At 45.8% G+C, this 22,228-nt stretch overlaps 1 protein-coding gene across 2 annotated transcripts in view; it reads right to left on the bottom strand.

Annotated features, from left to right (window-relative positions):
- Positions 1 to 22,228, bottom strand: part of FERMT2 (FERM domain containing kindlin 2) — a 658,554-nt gene that overhangs the window by 1,455 nt on the left and 634,871 nt on the right. For both annotated transcript variants that reach the window (XM_086937426.1, XM_086937425.1), the window contains one exon: positions 19,219 to 19,360. In XM_086937426.1, the coding sequence (XP_086793552.1) occupies positions 19,219 to 19,360 (142 nt within the window). The remainder of the gene's footprint in view (positions 1 to 19,218; positions 19,361 to 22,228) is intronic.

Genomic DNA, 22,228 nt, shown 5'->3' with positions numbered 1-22,228 from the left:
TCCACGCACTACTGATGTTTAAACACCTAACAGTACCACCATGCAACAGTGAGTGAGATGACATTTTATTTTACAAATATTCAAGGACTTCCCAATTAAACCAGATTGTACTGTTTAGTATCCATACACACATGAATTGAGTCTACATAGAACACTGCTGGGCCCTTTGGGATAAGGTCTTCAGCAACATTGTGCCAGAGAGCTATGCACTAACTATGAAGAATTACATTCTGTAGAAAACCAAATTTCCTATTCAATCCAGACCAGTCAAATCTGCAAAGAGTACACCTTAAGTGGACTTTGTAGTCAGCCCGTGTACGGGTCAGCTAATCTCTAGCTGCAGTCTCGGCTTGTGTGGGTTTCCTCGCGTAGAAAACGAACACCCACACACCTTCTAAAGTCCGTACCCGGGAGACATCGTAAGACCATCTGTACCACATGGATACCTTTTCAACCTCATGCTTGAGAGAATACTCACAGAATATAGCCCCAAGGAAGTCATAGGGTGACACACCCACTGATGAAACCTGTGTTGGCTGGCAGAAGAAGTCGGAAAAAAAGAAAAGATTGAAGAAGAAGAAAACAAGTTACTTACCTGTAACTTTAGTTCCCCAGTATTGGTAACTTTCATAGATTCCCATGCTTTGTATCATTCCCCGTCGTCGGAATGGGAGTCTCGGTAACAAAAATACCATAGCTGTAGGTACAAAAGACAATGGAAAAAGGCCTAGGCCTCATTACCTTTTGTAGCATATCACCCTCTTTGTGTAAAAGAGACCAAACTTTTGGCCTCAGCCAATCAGAAGTGCCTCACCACTTAGAACCTTCCTGAAGGAACCTCAGAGCCTCAGATTTTCGTAGCCGTTGTGTACTGAGACACCATCTGTGCTGTAGGCTGAGCTTTCCCCGGGGAGGTGGGTGGGCGCATGGGAATCTATGAAAGTTAGCAATACTGGGGAACTAAAGTTACAGGTAAGTAACTTGTTTTCTTACCCCAGTATTGGAACTTTCATAGATTCCCATGCTTTGTATCAGAGTAGTAAGCAGTAGCAAGATAATCACATTTTGCATTGTAAATAATAGCAGTAGACAACATGACATTAGATACAAAATGTGAAAAAATGGAAGGTGGGAAGATAGGAAAGCTCACCATTAGTGGAAGAGGTTCCTCAGGACAGCCTGTCCAACTGCTGCATCCTCCTGCTGCAGAGATTCCAAGCAGTAGTGCTTGGTAAAAGTGTGGACGCTGCTCCAGGTTGCAGCTCTGCAGATGTCCTTAATTTGCACCCCTGCGAAGAGTGCTGTGGAGGAAGCCACAGATCTTGTGGAATGCGCTCGTATCTTTCCAGTCAGAGGCTTACCGGCAGCCTTGTGACAATGTAATATAGCACTTGTGATCCACCTTGAAACACCCTGTTTGGAGAGTGGAAGGCCTTTACTTGGTCCCCCGAAGGCCACAAACAGTTTAGTAGATTTTCGAAAATCCTTAGTACGCTGTAAGTAAAACTTCAAGCATCGCTGTACATCCAGTGAATGCAAGGCTTTTTCCGCCGGTGTGGAAGGCTGAGGAAAAAACGTTTTCAGAATGACCGGTTCATTCAAATGGAAGTCCGAGGGGACCTTTGGCATGAACCTAGGGTTAGTCCTCATGATGACAGTGTTCCTTTTGAATTGAAGGAAAGGTTCCTGAAAGGTCAAGGCCTGTAACTCCCCTACACGCCGAGCCGACGTGAGAGCGAGGAGAAGAGCCAATTTCCACGAAAGGTATTTGATGTCAGAACGATGGACTGGTTCGAATGGGCCCTTCATGAGTTGAGAAAGGACCAGATTCAAATGCCACGTTGGTGGAGGTGGTCTCACCGGTGGATAGACCCTGAACAGACCTTTAAGAAACTGTTTGATTATCCTTGAAGACCATAATGAAGGTCCAGATTCCGTCCTCCTGAATCGTGACAAAGCAGCCAAATGGACTTTAATTGATGAGTGGGCCAGACCAGACTTGGCCAAGGACAGTAGGTATGGGAGGACCTGATGAGGTTTGGAATTGAATGGATCAATGTGTTGCTGTCGACACCAACAACAGAATCTTTTCCACTTAAGGCGGTAAGTTTTGTTAGTGGAAGGGGCCCTTGCTTGGGACAAAACCTCCCTAACTTCCTTAGACAATGGCAGGTTCATAAATTCTCGCTGCTCAGGAGCCATGCAGTCAGGTGTAACGACTGAGGGTCTGGATGTAGAATCTGTCCTTCGGACATCGTGAGAAAGTCCGGCAGAATTTGGAGAGGTACAGGAGGAGCGATCGACAGCAGATGGAGCTCCGTTAACCAGAACTGCCTCGGCCAAGCCGGGGCTATCAGGATCATCCTGCACGGTTCCATCTTGAATTTCTTGATTAGTCGTGGTATTAGAGGAATGGGAGGAAAAGCGTAGACAAATGTCTTCGACCAGGGTATCAAAAGGGCATTTCCCAGAGAATTTGGATGGGGAAGCCTGCTTGCGTAAGACCGGCATTTGTTGTTGGTCGGGGTGGCAAACAGGTCGATGTCCGGTCTTCCCCACCGGCTGAAGATTTGTTCCAGAATGTCTTGATTCAACTCCCATTCGTGGGTGACCGAGGATGACCTGCTCAGTTTGTCGGCGTTTTCGTTGAGGACGCCCGGCAAGTGTTCCGCCATCAGAGACATGTTGTGTCGGATAGCCCATTCCCAAATCTGCTGGGCTTCTTGTGACAATGGGCGCGATCTGGTCCCTCCTTCCTTGTTCACATAGTGCATGGCCGTGGTGTTGTCCGTCCTGATAAGCACTTGTGAACCCTCCAGGAGAGGAAGAAACGATTGCAGAGCCAGACGTATCGCCCTGAGTTCTAACAGGTTGATGTGGAGGCATTTCTCCTGGGGTGACCAATGACCACTGACATGAAGGTCCTGCAGCACTGCTCCCCAGCCTTCCAACATCCGTCGTTATCACTTGTGGAGACGAGTCGCTTGCGAAGGATAGGCCTTGGGACAAGTTGTCTAGGTCTGTCCACCATAGGGCCGCATTCTTCATTTCCGGAGTGATCGCCACTTTGTCGTCGAAGGAACCGTGGACTTGCCGCCATTGATTGTCCAGTTGTTCCTGCAAGGGACGCATCCTCAGTCTGCAATGGGGAATCAGTGGAATGCACGATGATATTACTCCCAGCAGAGACTTGTAGCGGCGAACTGAAAGAGACTTTTTTGTTTGTAAGTCTTGGGCCATCGTCTGTAACTTGTGCCTCCTTTCCAGAGTGGGAAAAGCTCGTGAAAGTTTTGAGTCCAAGATGGCTCCCAGAAACCGGGCTCTTCTGGACGGGATCTGGCAAGATTTCTCGTCGTTTAGAGTGAGACCCAGGTTTCGGAATAAATTGGTACACGCTTGAACCGCCTGAAGCGCTGCCTCTCTGGACGGAGCCTTCAGCAGCCAGTCGTCCAGATAGGGGAAGACTTGAAACTTGTGCCTCCGCAGGAAAGCCGCTACCGAAGCCAGCACTTTCGTGAATATCCTTGGGGCTGAACGGAGTCCAAAGGGTAAAACCCTGAATTGGTAATGGCTCTTGGCTACTGTGAATCGCAGAAACCTTCTGTGTGCTGGGTGAATCGGAACATGAAAATAGGCATCTTCGAGATCGAGTGTGGCCATGTAATCTCCCGGGTTGATTAGTTTCAAGATGTCCTGGAGGGACACCATCCTGAAGGACAGAGAGATGAGATAGGTGTTTAGCCCCCTGAGGTCTAAAATGGGACGCCACTTGTCAAGCGTTTTCCTCACCAGGAAGAACCTGGAATAAAATCCCTGGTTTCTTTGGTTCGATGGAACTGGCTCTATCGCCCCTTTTCGGAGCATTTGTTGAACCTCGAGCCGAAGGAGACGCTGGTGTTTTGAAGGAGTGGCTGCCGGGGGCTTGGGTGGCGGAACTTGAGTGAACTCTAAGGTATGCCCTTTCCGAATGATGTTGAGCACCCAACGGTCCGATGTTATTAGGGACCAGTTGTGAAGGTATTTGTTGAATTACAAAAACAATGGAGGAGTTACCCCTCAAAAAATGGAGAAAAGAGATTTTCTCACAGTGGGTTAAAGTGCTCAATTTAGCACAGTCTGTCCCAACCTGTCAGTGGATAATGCATATCCTTGTAGAAGACCCCTCACTCACCAACCTAGTTGGTGACATGCTTCATCATCGGGGTCCCACCCCATAGGCCGAGTGCCTATAGGGTGTGCTGCGACACCTGATTACAGTGGAGCGGGTTGTTTTCTTTTATGTGTTCAAGGCGATCAAATAAATGAATTTAAAAAGGGCCAACACTACTCACTGCAAGTTTTTATTCTTGAGTGCTTGAACCCTAATAAAAAATGTGTAACACCTATGCCTAATTAGGTAGACTTCGGTGTAAAATAAGAAGTGGCATTAAAAATAGCTAAGTGTGCTATGTGAAGTGTGATTAATGCTATTGATTAAAAAGGTCTACATGTTTCAACCATTGTATTTATTCATTGGTTTTCGTCAGGACCGTGATATTGAACTGGGTGGTCCGCACACGCTAAGGTGCGTCCTGCCCTAGTCCAAGTTGGAGTACACAAATTGTGAACTCGTGTAAAAGTGGTGCATTTTCTTTTATTCAAAGAAAAAAACCTGCAAGGGAACAGGGAAAAACAAAAAGACAGGAAGGGATCACATACAGGGGTTGACTACACACGTGTAATACATTTAACATATATAGCCAGTATTTACCATGAGTCAATACATGGGATAATGCCCATATTTCAGTCAGACAGTAGAAACCATCTGCTACGCGACAGTACTTCAGTGCTTTTACCGGACTGTGACTAATGAGCCATGAATCAGTGCCAAAGGAGTGGTGACGATCTGGGTTTGGCACCTGGAAATGACTAGTGAAAAAAGGGGCGACGTACTATGGGCCAGTGATCATACTGGTGCTACGGGGTGAACGGATGCACAGAATTGTGAGCACTCGTGAAGGCGCTTCAAGTTGCAACTGGTATATGTCTAATTGCTTACACTTCCTTGCGGAATTACCACTTCATGGGCACCAACGCTTCCAAGACGGCAAGAGTCCGTCTCCTGAAAATGGGTAAAGAGCAAAACCAAATCAAATGCCCGGTTTTAGTTTGCTGGCTTTTTTAAAAAAAGGGGGTTGTCTGTGTTGCAAGCTTCCACCCCAGACCTCTACGCGAGAATTTACCTTATGGACAATACCTGAGGAATCGTAGAAACTGCAGTGAGCTGGGAGATTATAAGAACCAAGCCCAAGATCTCACCGAAAAACTGCAGAATCGGGGATATCCAAACAAAATTCTCCAAAAAAGTCAAAAGCGTGCACGAAACCAACCCCACTCACTAGTCATTTCCAGGTGCCAAACCCAGATCGTCACCACTCCTTTGGCACTGATTCATGGCTCATTAGTCACAGTCCGGTAAAAGCACTGAAGTACTGTCGCGTAGCAGATGGTTTCTACTGTCTGACTGAAATATGGGCATTATCCCATGTATTGACTCATGGTAAATACTGGCTATATATGTTAAATGTATTACACGTGTGTAGTCAACCCCTGTATGTGATCCCTTCCTGTCTTTTTGTTTTTCCCTGTTCCCTTGCAGGTTTTTTTCTTTGAATAAAAGAAAATGCACCACTTTTACACGAGTTCACAATTTGTGTACTCCAACTTGGACTAGGGCAGGACGCACCTTAGCGTGTGCGGACCACCCAGTTCAATATCACGGTCCTGACGAAAACCAATGAATAAATACAATGGTTGAAACATGTAGGGGTAACTCCTCCATTGTTTTTGTAATTTATCCCGGGGACCAGGAGTTCCCAACTCACATAGATTTGTGTAAATTCCCTAACTCTCTCTTTTGTTATTTAAGGTATTTGTTGACCCTGCCTCCAACTGATGATTTCCTGGAGGAGGGTCCAGTAGGAAGAGCCAGGAGGCCGCTATTGGCGCTTGGACGAATCTCGTCCTCGCGCACCCTGCTTTCCTTTACTGTAAGGCCTGGAGTAGTTGGTAGACTGGCCTTGCCGCTGTTGGTAAGATTGGCGGTGCTGTTGGGAACCGGATCCTGTGTTGGAATACCGTTGTTGTTGGAAGGATCCTCTATACGTACCACCCCTGCCTCTGGCTCCTTTGAAGGGGGGCTTCCTGTACTGAAGTGTTCCTAAAGACCTAGCGGTCTCTGTGTCTTTTTTATTATCTTGCAGGGTGTCGTCAATAAGTTTGCCAAATAGAGCCTCACCATCAAAGGGAAGATCCAACACTTTGTTCTGGACCTCTGGTCGGAACCAAGTAGCTTTAAGCCACCCTTGGCGACGGAGCACTGCCGCTCCAGCTAGTGAACGAAATGCCGTAGTCGCAATGTCCATTGCACAATCAATTATTTCCATCGACGTCGCTTCTCCCTCTTTCGAAACTTTCTTTGCCTCCAACATAGATTCAGGAGGTAGCTGGTCAAGGTACGGGGAGACATCGCACCAGAGTTGACGGTCGTACCTACCCAGGATGGCTAAGGCATTAGCTGCTCGCACCAGCAAACTCGCCATCGCTGAGAATCTTTTCCCCACATTATCTAACCTCCGTCCTTCCTTGTCCGGAGGAGTTGTCAGCGGTGCTGAAGGGTTGCGCGATTTCCTCTGCGCTGCCTGCGAGATTACAGAGTCTGGTTTCGGATGACCTGTCAAGGCCGCTGGGGCATCATCGGTTGCTCTATATTTCTTCTCTAGACGCGGTAGCACCGGCACCACCGTCGCCGGGTGTGTCATGGTCTTTAGGCCCTCTTTCCATACATGATCCACAATCGGAATAGATCTGGCATTTTTCTGGAAAGGTTCTTTAAAGTCATATAAGAAGCAATCCGTGGTGACTTTAGGCATTGCTAACTTAAATCTTGCCGCCGCCCTTTCCATTAGCTGATGGAAACCTCCAATATCCACTGGCGGGGAGTCCGCCGGGTCCGGATTTGGCGATGCGGGATTGTCAATAATGTACTCATCATATTCCGTGTCGGGAATAGAGACGTGATCCGAATGTTGATCCTCATCCGAGGATTCATCAACATCATGTGATCTTGGTACCCCAAAGGAATCCTGAGGGACGGCTGTTTGAGGCTGTGGAGAGGTTGGAGCCGAGAGCGTAGGTGGCACCAATGACGCCTGAGTCGTGGAAGGCGTAGCAGGTGTTGACGTATTTGGCAAAGGTCTACTGGCCTTAGACTTATAGTCCTGTAGCATCCTATGTAGATCCTGTAGGAAAGATGTTGGCACTGAAACCATTCCCTGGTCAGAGTGCTGTTGTTGATGTTGACCATGATCATGCTCCTCGTGAGTGTATTCGCCCTCTGAGTCGGTGTCCTGGCATTTGACAAATAGTTGCGAAGGACTATTGGCATAACTATATGCATCTTGGTCATCTTCCTCTGATTGACCCTCTTGCAAGAGCATTGTTGGTAGCAGAGGGGACACTGCCCTTGGAGAAGTCATCTCAGGTGTGATCCGCGTCACAGAAATGGTGATACGCTTTTCTGTGGCCAAGATCGTGGGTTCCGTCGTCGACGGTTGTACATACGCCGTCGAGATAGGCGTTGTGGACGTTGTCGTCGACGAGACTGTAGACACACCAGCCGTCGTCATAGTCATCGTAGTCGTCGTCGACGCCCTCGTCGACGAGACCGTCGTCGACGACACCGTCGTCATTGTCGCCGACGGGACTCTCGTCGTCGACACTGTCGTCGTCGCCCTCGTTGGTATCGTCGTCGACGGGGCTTTCGTCGACGGGGCCTTCGTCGTCGACGGGGCCTTCGTCGTCGACTGAGTCTTCGTCGTCGACGGGTCCTTCGCCGTCGACTGGATCTTGGGCGTCGACGGGGCTCTCGTCGTCGACGGCTCCTTCGTCGACGGCTCCTTCGTCGACACTTGTGAAGCCGGTACCTTCGTCGGCGGCGCCTTCTCCGCCGTCGACGGTCTCGTCGTCGACGAACCTCCAGTTGACGGAGCCTTAGATGATTTAGTCGACGGGACTCCCGCTGTCGACGTCTTCGTCGTCGAGGACCTAGAAGTCCTCTCAGAAGACTGGCTTTGAGGCGTTTTGAAGGCTGTGGAAGTCTTCGCGCCAGTAGACTGCGTAGAAGGTCCATCCCTCTCCTTTACACTTCCGTGAGGAGATTTGCTGGGACCTTGGCTCTCAGACTCACTGGGGGTCTTTTTTGAGGCCTTAGAAGATCGACTTACAGAAGAAGAAGGGGAACCCCTACCCCTTTTCACTGACCTTCTAGTAGAAGCCATCGATCCAGCATCTTCACTGTCACTGGAGACAGTATCCTTCCTCGATTTAAGTCTTTGCAGCCATGTCAGGAGCCTACCCTCACGGTCCCGGAGGGTTTTGGCAGAAAAGGAGCGACAGATTGCACATTTCGCTACCTGGTGGTCAGGATAGAGGCAATAGATGCAGTTCTCATGCTTATCCTCCACAAACAGCCTTTTCTTGCCACAGGAGGAACAAGGCTTGAAAAGCGCTTTTTTCTTCTCAATCTCCGACATACTGTCAGGCAGCAACAATCCTGAGAAGAATCCTAAAGATCCTGAAGAAAAAACTGATGAAATCCTGTAGAAGAGTAGAAGTTGAGCAGAGCTCAATGGAGACTCCCTAGCACAACGTGCGGTAGAAAATCTGAGGCTCTGAGGTTCCTTCAGGAAGGTTCTAAGTGGTGAGGCACTTCTGATTGGCTGAGGCCAAAAGTTTGGTCTCTTTTACACAAAGAGGGTGATATGCTACAAAAGGTAATGAGGCCTAGGCCTTTTTCCATTGTCTTTTGTACCTACAGCTATGGTATTTGTTACCGAGACTCCCATTCCGACGACGGGGAATGATACAAAGCATGGGAATCAATGAAAGTTCCAATACTGGGGTAAAATTGTGTTTATAGGACATTGCGTGTGCTAGGAGACTTATTTCCATGTTTTGTTTTCTTATTGGGTTGCAGGGTTGACATCCTCTCTCCTCTACCACCACATTAATATAACTATGTGCACAGTGCTGAAAGCGCTGTATCACCTTAATCTCCAATATATGGTAATTTGATGCATCTAAGTTTGGAATCTCATTTGAATCGGTTTTCTTATAACACTTCTACAGAGAGGTGGAAGGTCGATATGTGAATCTAAAATAGCAAACTAGCTTAAAACCATCTGTTTGCAGCCGTTTGTGTCACAGATTGACATGCTGTGCACTATTCTGGCTTCTACTGTTGTACACATTGTTTTCTTCAATATTCAAGTTTCTTTTTTGAGAATGATCCATGAGTACATGGCCAGAACTCAACGCACCAGCATACAGACTTAAACTTAGATTACTGTAGTATATTTCCACCATTGAATCAGTGTCTAATTGAGCTTTTGAAGTATGCAATGCTCTGTAATGTCAACTGATAACTTTGTTTTAGGTCAGTAGAGGTGGCCAACAAATGTGAATCAACAGCACAAGATGCTAACAGTTGGTTTCAGGTAAGTAACATTTTTGGTTACAGTTGTAGATCGTATGCTGCAAGCAGACTCTAAACTAGTGCCTCATCAACTTAAGACCGAGTTTGAAGAAAGCAACGGTAGTTCCAATTGTTGCATTTCACCAGTCCGTCACAGATATTTCCATCCTTCTTAAATGAGAACAATGGGGGACCAATAACTAAGACTTGTTTACAATAAAAGCCCTGAAAGCGGTAATACATGGGAACATCTAATTTTCTATTCTAACCTGTGGTGTGATAAAGCGGTCACAGTGGTAAAAGTAAACTCCATTCCTTTCAGTTAATGAAACGTTGAACTTATTCCCTATTAATTTCAGGTTCTTGTAAAGTTTGCCAGCTTCTCTGAAATAGTATTTGTTCCACTTACAATTTCGGTGAACACATAGAAAGTGTTCATACGGGACGCCATCACTGTGGGCTCTCGGATGATTGCTTCAGTATGAAAGGAAGATATTCAGTTCTATTGGCTTTCTGTATAAGCTTGTGCCCAATTGATCATCGACCACTAAGAAAAGTTTCTACACGGGATACTTGTAAACTTTAGATGCCCGTGTGCGCGAGTAAGACAGGCCACAAACTTTGTCATTTCATTTCCACCCCTGATCAAAAATGTGTCATCTATATATCATCTACAGAGAAGGCTACTGGTGAAGAACAAGTTACTTACCTTTGGTAACACCTTGTATGGTAAAGACTATTTAGCCACATATTCCTTCCCTTAGAATTATCCCCAGGTGCCAGAGTGGATTCAGATTTTTTCTTGGGAGCAGTATCCCTGCAAGCAGGTAGGTGGCATCGTTCAGCTCTTCGTGGAGTTGTTGCCTTTATAAGCGCCACCCTAGCACACGGATGTTTGTGGCTCTGTACTCCTGGCATGGAAAGTCACAAAAAGAATCTAAGAATACTAAGCACTAGTGTGAAAAACAAAGGCCCTGAACAGGGAAAGCACAGTCCCTAGAAATCCATTCGCAGATTAGGGAGACTGGATGGGTTGGTCGGTAAGAAATCTGCGGCGTGAGTCTCTACCTGATAATCAGGTTACCAAAGGTAGGCAACTTGTTCATTTATTAGAGACTTCTAGCCACAGATTCTGTACCTTAGAATATATACCCAAGCAATACCTCCCCAGAGGTGAGGCTGCAGATCAATTTCATACGAGTTTGTCCTGCAAGACTAACCAGTTAAAATGGCCATCTTGACGAATCTGACTGTCCAGGCAGTAGTGCTTGCTTTGTGAACGTGTGCAAGGAGGCCCACGTTGCTGCCTGGCAGATGTCAAGAACAGGAACTCCACGTGCTAATGCAGTTGTCTCAGCTTTTGCTCTGGTGGAGTGAGCACACAAACCCTCAGGGGTATACTTCTTAGCCAATGCGTACCAGACCTTACTACAGATTAGGATCCATTTGGAGAGGGTCGGTTTCTGCACGGCTCATCCATTCTTCGCTCTGACATATCCCACAAAGAATTTGTAATCCACTGGAACAGTTGTTTGCGGTTAAGGTAGAATGAAGACGCTTTTTTTGGGGTCAAGCCAGTGAAGTTGCTCCTTTTCTTTGGAGGTATGCCGCAGAGCGTAATAAGTAGGCAGAGTGATGGATTGGCCTACATGAAAAGGTGTGACCACTTTCAGTACAAAGGAAGCCTTCCTCCGAAGCACCAGTTTGTCTGTGTAGCTGTTCAGGTAGGGAGGCTTGGATGATAAAGCCTGAAGCTTACTGACCCTCCGGGCAGAAGTTATAAGCAAGAGAAAGGCCGTCTTTATGGTAAGGAGCCTAAGCGGACAATTGTGCTAAGGTTCAAAGGAAGCGCACATAAGGAAAGTGAGGACAAGATTGAGGTCTCTCTGTGGCATAATGAAGGGAGAAAACTGCTGCAAACCTTTCAGAAATCTATTTACAATAGGGGATTTGTTTGGAGAGGGATAGCTGGTCAGGCAAGCACAAAAAAGCAAAACAAAAATAATCCAAAATGGCACAGAAAGCCCATGAGAGTGCCCAGAGCACAGCCCTGCTGGGCAAGAGAAAGAATTAAAAGGAGAACCTGAGAAAGTGGGTCAGAAAAGGAATCATTTGTTTTTTCTGTACACCATGCCACAATTGACCCCAATGGCAGGGGTATACCATCTTGGTGATGGGACGACTGGCTGCCAAGAAAACATTGCAGACTTCGGGGGGGGAAGATCGAACGTTGTCAACTATCACAGGTCAATTTTCACTCAAGAAGGCAAAGAGTTGAAAGGTTCAGGTGGAGGACCCTCCCCATCTCCTGTGACAGAAGATCCTACCAAATGGGTAGCCTGAGCAAAGGACCAATGGCCATGCTCAGCAGCTCAGGATACCAGTCTGGGCCCATATCGTGCCCAGCCCGGAGCCACCAGGATGACTTGGGCCCAGTCATTCCAGATCTTTAGAACTCTCAGCTGGAGTGGTATGGAGAGCAAGGCGTATAGGAGGTTGGCGCTCCACTCAAGACGAAAAGTCTCTACGAGAGAGAAATGCCTTGGAAACTCCATTGTGCACAACTGCTGACTGTGCATTCTTTATGGCAGCAAACAGATCTAACCAAGGCTCTCCCCACAACTGAAAGAGAGCTTGCACCATCTCTGGATGGAGACGCCGTTCATGATCTTTATGCATCTTCGGCCGAGTTTGTCCACTCCTGCATTCAAAGAGACTGCCAGATGTTGAACCACCAAGGAAATGCCCTGACTTTCCAGCCATGTACAGAGATGCAAAGCCTCCTGACAAAGGGTCCACAACTCCACCCACTCGGTTTGTTGCAGTACCACATGGCAGTGGTATTGTCCATGAATACTTGCACCAGCCTTCCATTGATGAATGGAGGGTAGAAAGGCTTTCAATGCCAATCTGATCGCTCGGAGCTCCCTCAGGTTGATGTGGAGTCTGGATTCTGCCAGAGACCTCGGATTTCCACCTCTAACAGATTTCACCCCATCCCAAGAGTGATGCATTAGTCACTACTGTCCGATCGGATTGGGGAAGGGAGAGGGGTCTGCTGCTGACTCAATCGCAATCTATAAGCCACCACTGTTCCTTTGCAGTTCCCACCAAGATCTGGATCAGGACATATTCCCCTGATTCTACGCCCACTGGAACTTCAGGTCCCATTGCAGAGTCCACATACACTAACAGGTACGTGTCACCAGCAGGATGCAGGAGACCATGAGGCCCAGCAGCCTCAGGGTCAGTCAACAAATATCCAGGCTAGAGGCTGAACCATGGGTATCATAGCCTAAATATCCTGGATTCACAGTTCGGTAGGATAAGCATGAAGCTGCACAGTTCCAAGCCAGTTTTGATGAAAGGGAGTCCGGTGTGACTTCGGCTCATTGATAGTGAACCCCAGCAAATGCAGGAGGTCCACTGTAGTGTGGAGGTGGGAGACAGCAGCCTAGGTCGAACTTCCCTTCAGGAGCCAGTCGTTGAGGTCGGGGAAACTAGCAACCCAGTCTCTGCAGATGACCCGCAACCATCACTTTCATGAACAGTAGAGGGGCCCTGGTGAGGTCAAAGGGAAGCACACTGAAATGAAAATGCTCGAGGTAACACCTGTGGGCAGGCAGGACGGTGATTTGAAAATGTGTCCTGCAATTCCAACACTACCATCTATTCTCCCAGGTCAAGGGCAGACAGGACCTGAGCTAGCATGAGCATTCTGAACAACTGAGGAAGAAATTGGGAAAACAGGTCTAGGATAGGAGGAAGTCCTCCGTTCTTTTTTGGCACCAGAAATTAGCAGGACCAACAATAACAACCCTCTTTTTGTATCAGCACCCTCTCTATGGCTCCCTTGACCAAGACCGCTGTCACTTTCTGGTGGAGAAGGGATAGGTAATCCTCCATCAGCCTGTCGCAAGTTTGTGGCAAGGGGAGGAGGTGTAGTCATAAAGGGGAGGGAGTAGCCCATTTGGACGATCTCCAAAAACCCACCTGTCCGCGGCCACGCAGAGGCTGTGTCACTAGTGCACTGCGATGGATGCGCCCTTTGTGGCCACAAAAGGAGAGAAAGATGGATTGGTGCGGTCCTTAAAGTGCTCCAGTGCTAAATCCGCCTGGTCTCCTAAGAGATGAGAGCCATCAAAGGGCATGTCCATAGGTGTGCTTGGACAAACCCAGAAAAGCAAATCATCCTCAACCAGGTGTGGTGTCATAAAGCCACTATTGATTAAACTGATCTGCCCAGTGAGTCGGTAGTGTCTAGTCCACATCATATTGTGAACTTCACTGCGTCCCTCTAATTGGCAACAGCCTTGGAGAGCACGGCCTGGGTCTCCTCCAGGACAGTTGGCAACACCTGTGCAACCATATCTCACAAAGTGTGGGAATAGTAGCCCAAAAGGCATGCTGTGTTCATGGACCGCAGTGCCAGACTAGTGGAAGAAAAAATCTTCCCTAAGGAGCCATACTTCAAATGTTGAGTCCCTTGACGGCCGACGGACACAGGAAAGTCAAAGATCTCTTCAACTTCTGCACCTTATGTTGGTGTGACTTACCTGAATGACCCAAATACTTCGAGAGTAATGAGGATCTGACTCCCCAACTGCTCCTGGGGCCTTCCTCTTGACCGCAACCTAGATTGTCACGGTGTTGCACGTTGAGCCACCAGGAGCTTGAGGAATCACTCCTTCAAGGCCTTCGGGTTTATGGTGCAAAAATTGGCACAGGCCTTCGAGTTGCGGTCGTGCTCGAGGCACCAAAGAGGCAATCAAGGTGCGGGTCCGTGACAGACTGATCGGTGACCGGCGCCGCAGTGCTTGAAACCAGCCTTCCCTGATGTCATCCTACCATACCAGGAGGAAAAACTTCAAAAAGACTGACAAGCCGAAAAATGTTTAGTCAAAAAATTACTAAAGTGTAGCTCTTCTCCGAAAATGCACGGACTGGCGCTGAAAGAAAAGAAATGTCTGCGTGCTGGGCTGGGACCTTTATAGGCATGGCACACGTCACTTCTGGCACAGATGATGCCACGCAGAGCCAAACGACATCACCTACCGGTGTGCAGGGGTACTGCTCATTTAAGAGTTTCCAGATCAAGTGTGACGACTGGGGATAATTCTAAGGTAAGGAATCTACAGCGAGAAGTCTCCATCAGAAACATGATGTGTGTTAGTGAGAACAGTCCGTTTCAAAGTCATCCACATATAAAAGCAACATCAGGGCAAAACATGCTTTCATCATCAGAACAACTTCCACCTGAAAGAAAAGATCTTCTAATCAAAAATTATTATTTGTGATTTTGATGTGCAAAAGAGAAAAGGAATTCAGTAGGAACCTGCATAGGAGCTCGTCTGGCGTTCAATAGGCTCTATTATAGTGATGTCTTAAGCCTGGGGAATATTGGCTTACAGTGATTTGATATTCAACCCAACCAGAATATCTGTATACCATTGAAATAAAGATCTTCAATTTGCTTAATCAAATCTGTTCTGTTTGATGAAGCAAAGGATGCTGGCCCAAAGTTTGAGAACAATATCCAGATACTTGCACAATAGTTCAAAGACTGAACCACAGCCGGACAATAGGTTAAGCTGGTCTGATAAATCCTTTCGGAAAAATATTTTGACCTATGTAAAGTGTTACCACGTTTCACTTTATTTGTCAGATTTCAGTTTACATGGCCCACTATTGTTTGGCGGATATTATTTTATCTATGTGGGAAACTGAGTACTGCATATTTATGTTAAAACTTTCTATTGGGTGAAGATGCTTTGAGCTACCTCCTGCTGCAGAGATCTGTCATGGTCGGCTAAGTGGTGCCTTCTAGGCTGGTCATCCGCTTTTAGGGACCCTACCTGATGATTGATTGCCAATTACATTCCTGGTAGATCCAGCCAACACCCCCTGGCACAACACAGAAACTCACACTGCTGTTTGTTGCAGTATCACATGGCTTCTGTGCTTTTCGTCAAAACTTGCACATTGCTGCCCTTTATAAAAGGTAGAAAGGCCTTGAGAGCTAGCCGGATGGTAAGCAGCTGTAGAAGAATGATGTGGTGCCTCAACTCCAAAACTGACCAGAGGCACCTCATAGGCACCTCCTCCAGTTTCGCCCTCCCCCCGCCCCCCATGCACAACTCCCCAGCTGAGAGCAGATGCATCAGTCACCATTGTGAGCTGTGGGAGAGTGGCCTGCTGTTAGTTCAACTGGAACCCTTCATCCACCAGTGAAGGTCCTGGGGTGGGCTGTCTGACAATTAAAGGCAGAGACACCAGCAGGATACAAAAAAATAAAAAATAAAAACACCAGGAGACCAAGAAGCTTCGGAACAGTCTAGGCCAAAACAAAGGACAGAGCTTCCACCTGAATTTCCCAGAATCCCTTTGGGATGGAAAAGCTCTGAATGCCACCACATCCATTACGGCCACTGTAAAGAGAATCATCTGCCTTGTCTGAAGGTGGAATTCCAGCTTGTTGATGGAAAAATCCTAGGGAAGATGCAAGAGAGATTATCATCTGCAATGAACTGTGGCAAATTTGCCTTCAACAGCCAGTCACTGAGTTATGGGATTCCATGCACTTTTAAACAAAGAAGATGGACTGTGGTCAATGCCATCATCTTTGTAAAGAATCTGAGATCTAAGTTAAGGCTGAAGAGTAAGTGTGGACTGAAAATGTTCTTCCTTCACAGTGAAGTGGAGTACATGCCTCTGGGAATTCAGGACAGGTTAATGCAATTATGCATACTATAATTCCAAGGACACCATCAAATCCCCAGGATCAAGGGTGGAAAGGAGCTGGCCTGAGTCAGTATCTTGAATGTGTTCTTCCGAAAGAAGGTGTTCAAGAACTGAAGGTTTATAATTCGTCTGAGCCCACCAGGCATTTCGGGCACCAAGACATAACCAGACTAGCACCTGTTTCCAGTCTCCTTCTCTGGAGAACTCTACTGCTTCTTTAGTCAGCAATGATGTTGTTGAAGATACTGGCACTGAGGCAAGGACATTGCTGGAGAGCCTTCTAAGACAACTCGCCGATCCTGACCCTCAAGCTACACGTCACGCATGAGACCTAAGCAGGTTGAAGTTAGTCTGGGGGTTGCCTGCTATCCCTTCTGGAGGGCTCCTCACCTGGCAGTTTGACATGAACTGAGCAGGATTGGTACTGATTTCGATAAGGCGAGCCTTTGTCTAGACAGGCATGTTGGGCGAAAAACTATTGACTGGCATTCCTCCCTTTGCTAATGTCTGTAAAATCCTTGATTTTATTTTTTGGAAAACACTATAGGAACTGACTTACTGTGCTCCACAAAGCCATCATAGCAATTCAAAAGTACAGAGGGAATGGCCTGGGTAGACTGCCACCTGCAAAAGCTATACTCTCCTGGCTGATAATGCACTTTACAAATACACATAACATAACAAATAGCTGTATTTATTCTACTGAAGATAGTCTGGCATGGTCATTATAACCCATGTGCTACTCTTTCTCTAGTAGTTCGAGGAAGTTAAGCCAGCCATCTTTTTGAGCTGGAACCACTGTCTTCATGACCCTGGTATTCAAGTCGGATCAATATGTATTCTGTAGACAATGTTTTACATTTCAAACAGAGAACTGATTCACAAAGCTATATCATGGGCTCCTGCAAATCAGGAACAAGCAGAACTAGAGTAGTTTTGTTTTGATGGTCTCTAAAATATAACTGAGGTGCTGACCTTCGATTTTGTGATCCACAGATTAAATTTTCTTGCAGGTCGGTTGAACTCCTAGAAGACGTCAACAAGGAGAGAACCTAGAAAGAATAAACTCCACAGATACTGGTCAGAAGACGACCAGTGTGAGTCTGAAATATGAGGTAAAGATCGGCACCATTTGACTCTTCTTGGACTGGGAGAATGAGATCAGGGATCAACAGGACGCATGCCTGTCAAAAACCTTCTTTATGCCTCTTACATGAAGGTACACATAGTGACATCTTTAGACTCGCAAAACGATTCACTCAGAGACCTAACACCTGTCTGACAAGGTTGGATTGGATGATAGGTTCAGTCTACAGATGAAATGGAACTTACAAAGACTACAGGAGGCTGTTGTGGAAGAACCCTCTGCAGAGAACTTGGTGCAAGAGAAAGAGTCTAGTCATCCCCAAAGATGACTCCTACATCTTCAGTAACCAGATAAGAGGGAGAGGAAGATGGAAATATGTCCTTCATGAGGTGAATGCCACTCAGGATTCTCTAAAGTGGGGAGTACTCTCGGAGCATCACCGACCCTTCAAACAAGTCAAAATGTCCCTTCATGGTAACCTTAGGATGTCTAAACCACTCAACGTTCATATGTGGGCCTAGACATTAAATGCCTGCCTCCCCAGGTCGAGCACCTTGACGTTGCCTTGGAGTGTTAATGATGAGCTGCTTGCCTACAGAGGTAGCAAAAGTAGCATCATGGGAGAAAACCAGGGAGAGATGATCATGTGAGGTAGAAGTGGCAGCTGCAGAAGACTGTGTCCAATCCCCCCCTTTGGTGCCCAGAGGTGAAGCCCTTCGCTTCCTAAGCAACATTCTCTACCAAAGTCCACAGTCCTTGATTGAGTGCGAGACTGGGAGATACACCAGGCAGACATCGTGGTTAGCATACCTCAACAACTTACATGTAAAGGCTGGGTTTTAATCAAAAAGTGCCAGCATAGGGGACCAAAAGTGCTGGGAAGTGGAACACAACCAGGAAAGGTCAGGGAAACCAAACCCTTTTTCTACTCATAATTGAAAATAGAAAAATATCTCTATAACTTCAATAACAATCAGCACCCTCCAACCCTGCACCTTTACCCACAAAACAATGTTAGTAGCCAAAAACAGCTTTAAAAGAAAATGGTGTTCAGGATCTTCTTGAGTGGAAAATAACACCAATTGCTTTATTGGCAGGGTTTAGTTTTGAAAGTGTATGCTTTGCACCATTCCCCATATGCTTTTTTGCGCTCACTACACTGTTTGGTCCTTTGTTTTGGCTAATTGTTTTTTGTTTTTTTTAAACAGTAACCTTTGCCTTTTGGCATGTTTCAGTTTACTTGGTTTAACTAAAAAACAATGGACTTCCAAGATTTCATACAAATATGGCGTTAGTAAGTAAACCTTTTATGACTATCAGAGCAAATTAAATTGTGAATTTGCAGAGGACCAATTAAATACGAACTAAAATGTTGCCTTTTCTATTGGTGAACTCGGGTTAAATGTAGAAAGTGATAAGGTACTCCTTTCAAATGGTTAATGCTTGCTAAATGGGCATGACGGTTTGCATATTATCCATCGTACTCGGTTCACTCCTGAGAAAACATTTCTTTCTTTAGTACTTGAAGAAAACGCAAAGTTGTATCTCTTGGAATGGAAGTAAAATACTTTTGAAAGTGCTAGGATGCTCTTTGTGGTGTTATAGTGCTTTTGAATATCAGGGAACGGGTGCCCTAGCTTAGTGTTTGTAATGCCACTGAAAAGGGCAATAAAAATAAAATTTAGAAAACAAATCGGGGGATTCAGATGGAAAGTTGCCAATTCTTTGATCAGGTATGGGCCCAAACGGAGATAAGCCCACCATCTTCAAATGAGACAGAATATAGGTCCACACTTTACCAAAAGGATGGTTATTTAAATGCCATCACATTACTTCAAAGCCATTAATATGCAATTAGAGTGTAATAATAAAGTACCATTTTTATTTCCCAGTTGACATTCCATTGCTTCATGTTGCTGAATCGCCACGTTTTAATTGCATCTCCTGTACTAGCATCCATCCTGATCATCCGGTTATAGGTAATTCCAATCAGTTCTTCTTTCTTGCCTCCTTGGAATCTGTAATAAATGGAAATCAGAAAGAAAACTACATTTTAGCTGGTTACATTATAGTCAGTCTTTCCTTTACTAGGGTAATCGGCAATGATGGTTACCTCATAAGTTATTCTTCAGGGACCAACAATCTGCATCTTACCCTCCACAGAATTTTCCCTTGAAAGGTTAAAACCGAAAAGAAAATGGCTGTATGGTGTCCTGGTTCTTCCTGCCTCGGTGACAGAATGGAATGCCAGGGAACAGTCCTTAAGCTTACATATTTACATTAAATTTTTCGAACATGCATATGCAAGAGGAAGGTGTTGGGAGCAGAGCATAAACACATACAACCTGCACCATTGATGACGCCTCTTGCTACTCAGTAAGCAACTGATTTTTCAGCACGAATCCATTTAACAAAGGAAACCATGCAGCACCCAATCGAAAAGGAAACCCCTACATTTGTTAAAAGTTGCTACACCCAGCATAACAAAGACAGCAATGATTACAAACAGTTACAGGTTAGACCACCCTATAATAGCACATTTTCATATACCTGGAGGTTTCCATATTTAATAGGGTAGAGGCCTTATGTCAAACTTAGTGAACACACCCAAGTTACTCTTCCAGGAAAGCCTGGTCTATCCACTGCAACATGAACCTCCAGATTCATATGTTGTGCATGAAATATGTAGCAATGTTGGCCCACTGTTGAGAAATATGCAGCAATGTTGTGCCCTACTGGGCTGGGTCTGGGGTGTAGGTGGTTGCAAAGAACAAGTTATTAACCTTCGGTAATGCTCTTTCTGCTGAATACTCTAATTGCAGATTCCTCACCTTGTGAATACCCTTTGGTGCCAGACCGGATCCTAAGAATTTTCTTAGCATGCCGGTAGGTGGCCTAGTGCAGCTCCACATCAGTTCCATCTTTTCCTGGATGAGTAGGTGGGGCCCCTACATAGTCGACATGTCTGCGCGCTGAAAACAATTTCTATCTGATATCTGTCTGCTTGGTCATATGCTTAGCCTTCAATAATCAGATTGTGCAAGAGGGAAGATTTCTAGATTTAAATCTTAGTATGGGCTAGATTAGCCCATTCCACAGAACAGGGTGAGGTCGGTAGGAAACCTGCTGTTAGAATATCCACCAGAAAGAGACTTACCAAATGGTAAGTAACATGTTCTTCTGATGGATTCTTCTAACCGTAAATTTCTCACCTTGTATAGAGATACCAAAGGAGTGCTGCCCCATGTGGAGTCTGTGGCATGGTTCAGACCAGGAAATTGTATAGCACAGAACAGGCAAAATGCTCCTCCAAAGGATCTGGCTATCCAAGCAGTAGTGCTTTAATAACATATGGCGAGACACCCACTTTGCACCCTGATAAATGTCCAAGATTGGCACATATCACCCCAACTTGGTGGTAGCAGCCTTTGCTTTAGTTGAATGAGCATGTAAACCTTCTTGAGACCGTTTTTGGCCAGTCCATAACGGATCTTGACACAAGAAAATCCAACTGGAGATGGTTCATCACTCAAAAGCTTTCCCCTTTTTCTCCCCAGAGAACCTTACAAATAGCTGATCATCCACTGATGTTATTTGGTACGATCGATATAAAAGCTTGGGCTCTTTTGGTCATGGTCATGAAGTGTTTCTTCCTCTTTAGATGGATGAGGTGAAGCAAAGAAAACCAGCAAGGTGACACTGGCCGATGTGAAAAAGTGCAACAATGTTTGAGAGAATGAAAATGCTACTTACCAGTATGCATCTGTTCTTGGCATGGAGGGCTGCAGAACCACACACTGTTGCATTAGATCACCATCTGGTGGTGGGCCCGGATGATTACACTTTGTTATTGTCTTGAAAGAGTCTTTGTCTGCTGGAGGACTCCTCCCTTAGACCGTAGTGTGCATGGTCGACTCCATCGTCAGATTGTTTTCGCCATTGGGCAAATGATGGAGTTGTATAATTACAGATAAAAATGACCATGTGTTGTGTATCTAAATAAGATAATACTGGAACAGATATAGGTAGCCGGGGAGGTGGCTGGGCGTGTGTGGTTCTGAAGCCCTACATTCCAAGAACAGATGCATACTGGTAAGTAGCATTTTCCGTTCGAGGCATATGGGCTGCAGACCACACACTGTTGCATAGATTACACAGCATTTTCTCCCTTAGCGGCGGCCACTCACATCTGTTGCAGTAGTTTGAAATAATGTTTTTAGTACAGCCTGGCCCACACTTGCTTGTTGTTTTGCCTGCACATCTACACAATAGTGTTTTGTAAATGTGTGTGTAGTAGACCATGTAGCTGCTTTACAAATATCATCTAATGGTATATTCCCTAAGAATGCGATAGATGCTCCTAACTTACGGATGAGCCATAGGAGGAATGGATAGAGTGCGTTTTGCTTTTTGGTAGCAAATTTGAATACACTTAACAATCCATCTAGCGATGCCTGATTTAGAAATAGGATTGCCTTGATGTGGAGGTGAAAAGGACACAAACAGTTGTTTAGTTTTACGAAAAGTTTTTGTCCTATCAATGTAGTATAGAAGTGCTCTTTTTACATCTAGTGTGTGTAGAGCTCTTTCTGCAACCGTTTGTGGTTGTGGAAAAAATACTGGCAACTCAATTGAATGATTGAGATGGAACAGTGAAATTACCTTTGGCAGAAACTCTGGATTTGTTTTGAGAACCACTTTATTAAGATGAAGTTGTATAAATGGTTCTTGAATTGTTAATGCCTGGATCTCGCCGACTTCTTATTCAGGTAACTGCTACTAAAAAGGCAACTTTCCATGTAAGAAACTGTAACTCACACTTATGCAATGGTTCAAAAGGTGGACCCATAAGTCTTGTGAGAACAGTATTTAAATTTCATACTGGA

This window comes from Lissotriton vulgaris, chromosome 9 (assembly GCF_964263255.1).
Source record: "Lissotriton vulgaris chromosome 9, aLisVul1.2, whole genome shotgun sequence".
In the NCBI taxonomy this organism is placed as follows: domain Eukaryota; kingdom Metazoa; phylum Chordata; class Amphibia; order Caudata; family Salamandridae; genus Lissotriton; species Lissotriton vulgaris.
This window is presented reverse-complemented; position numbering and strand designations above follow the sequence as displayed.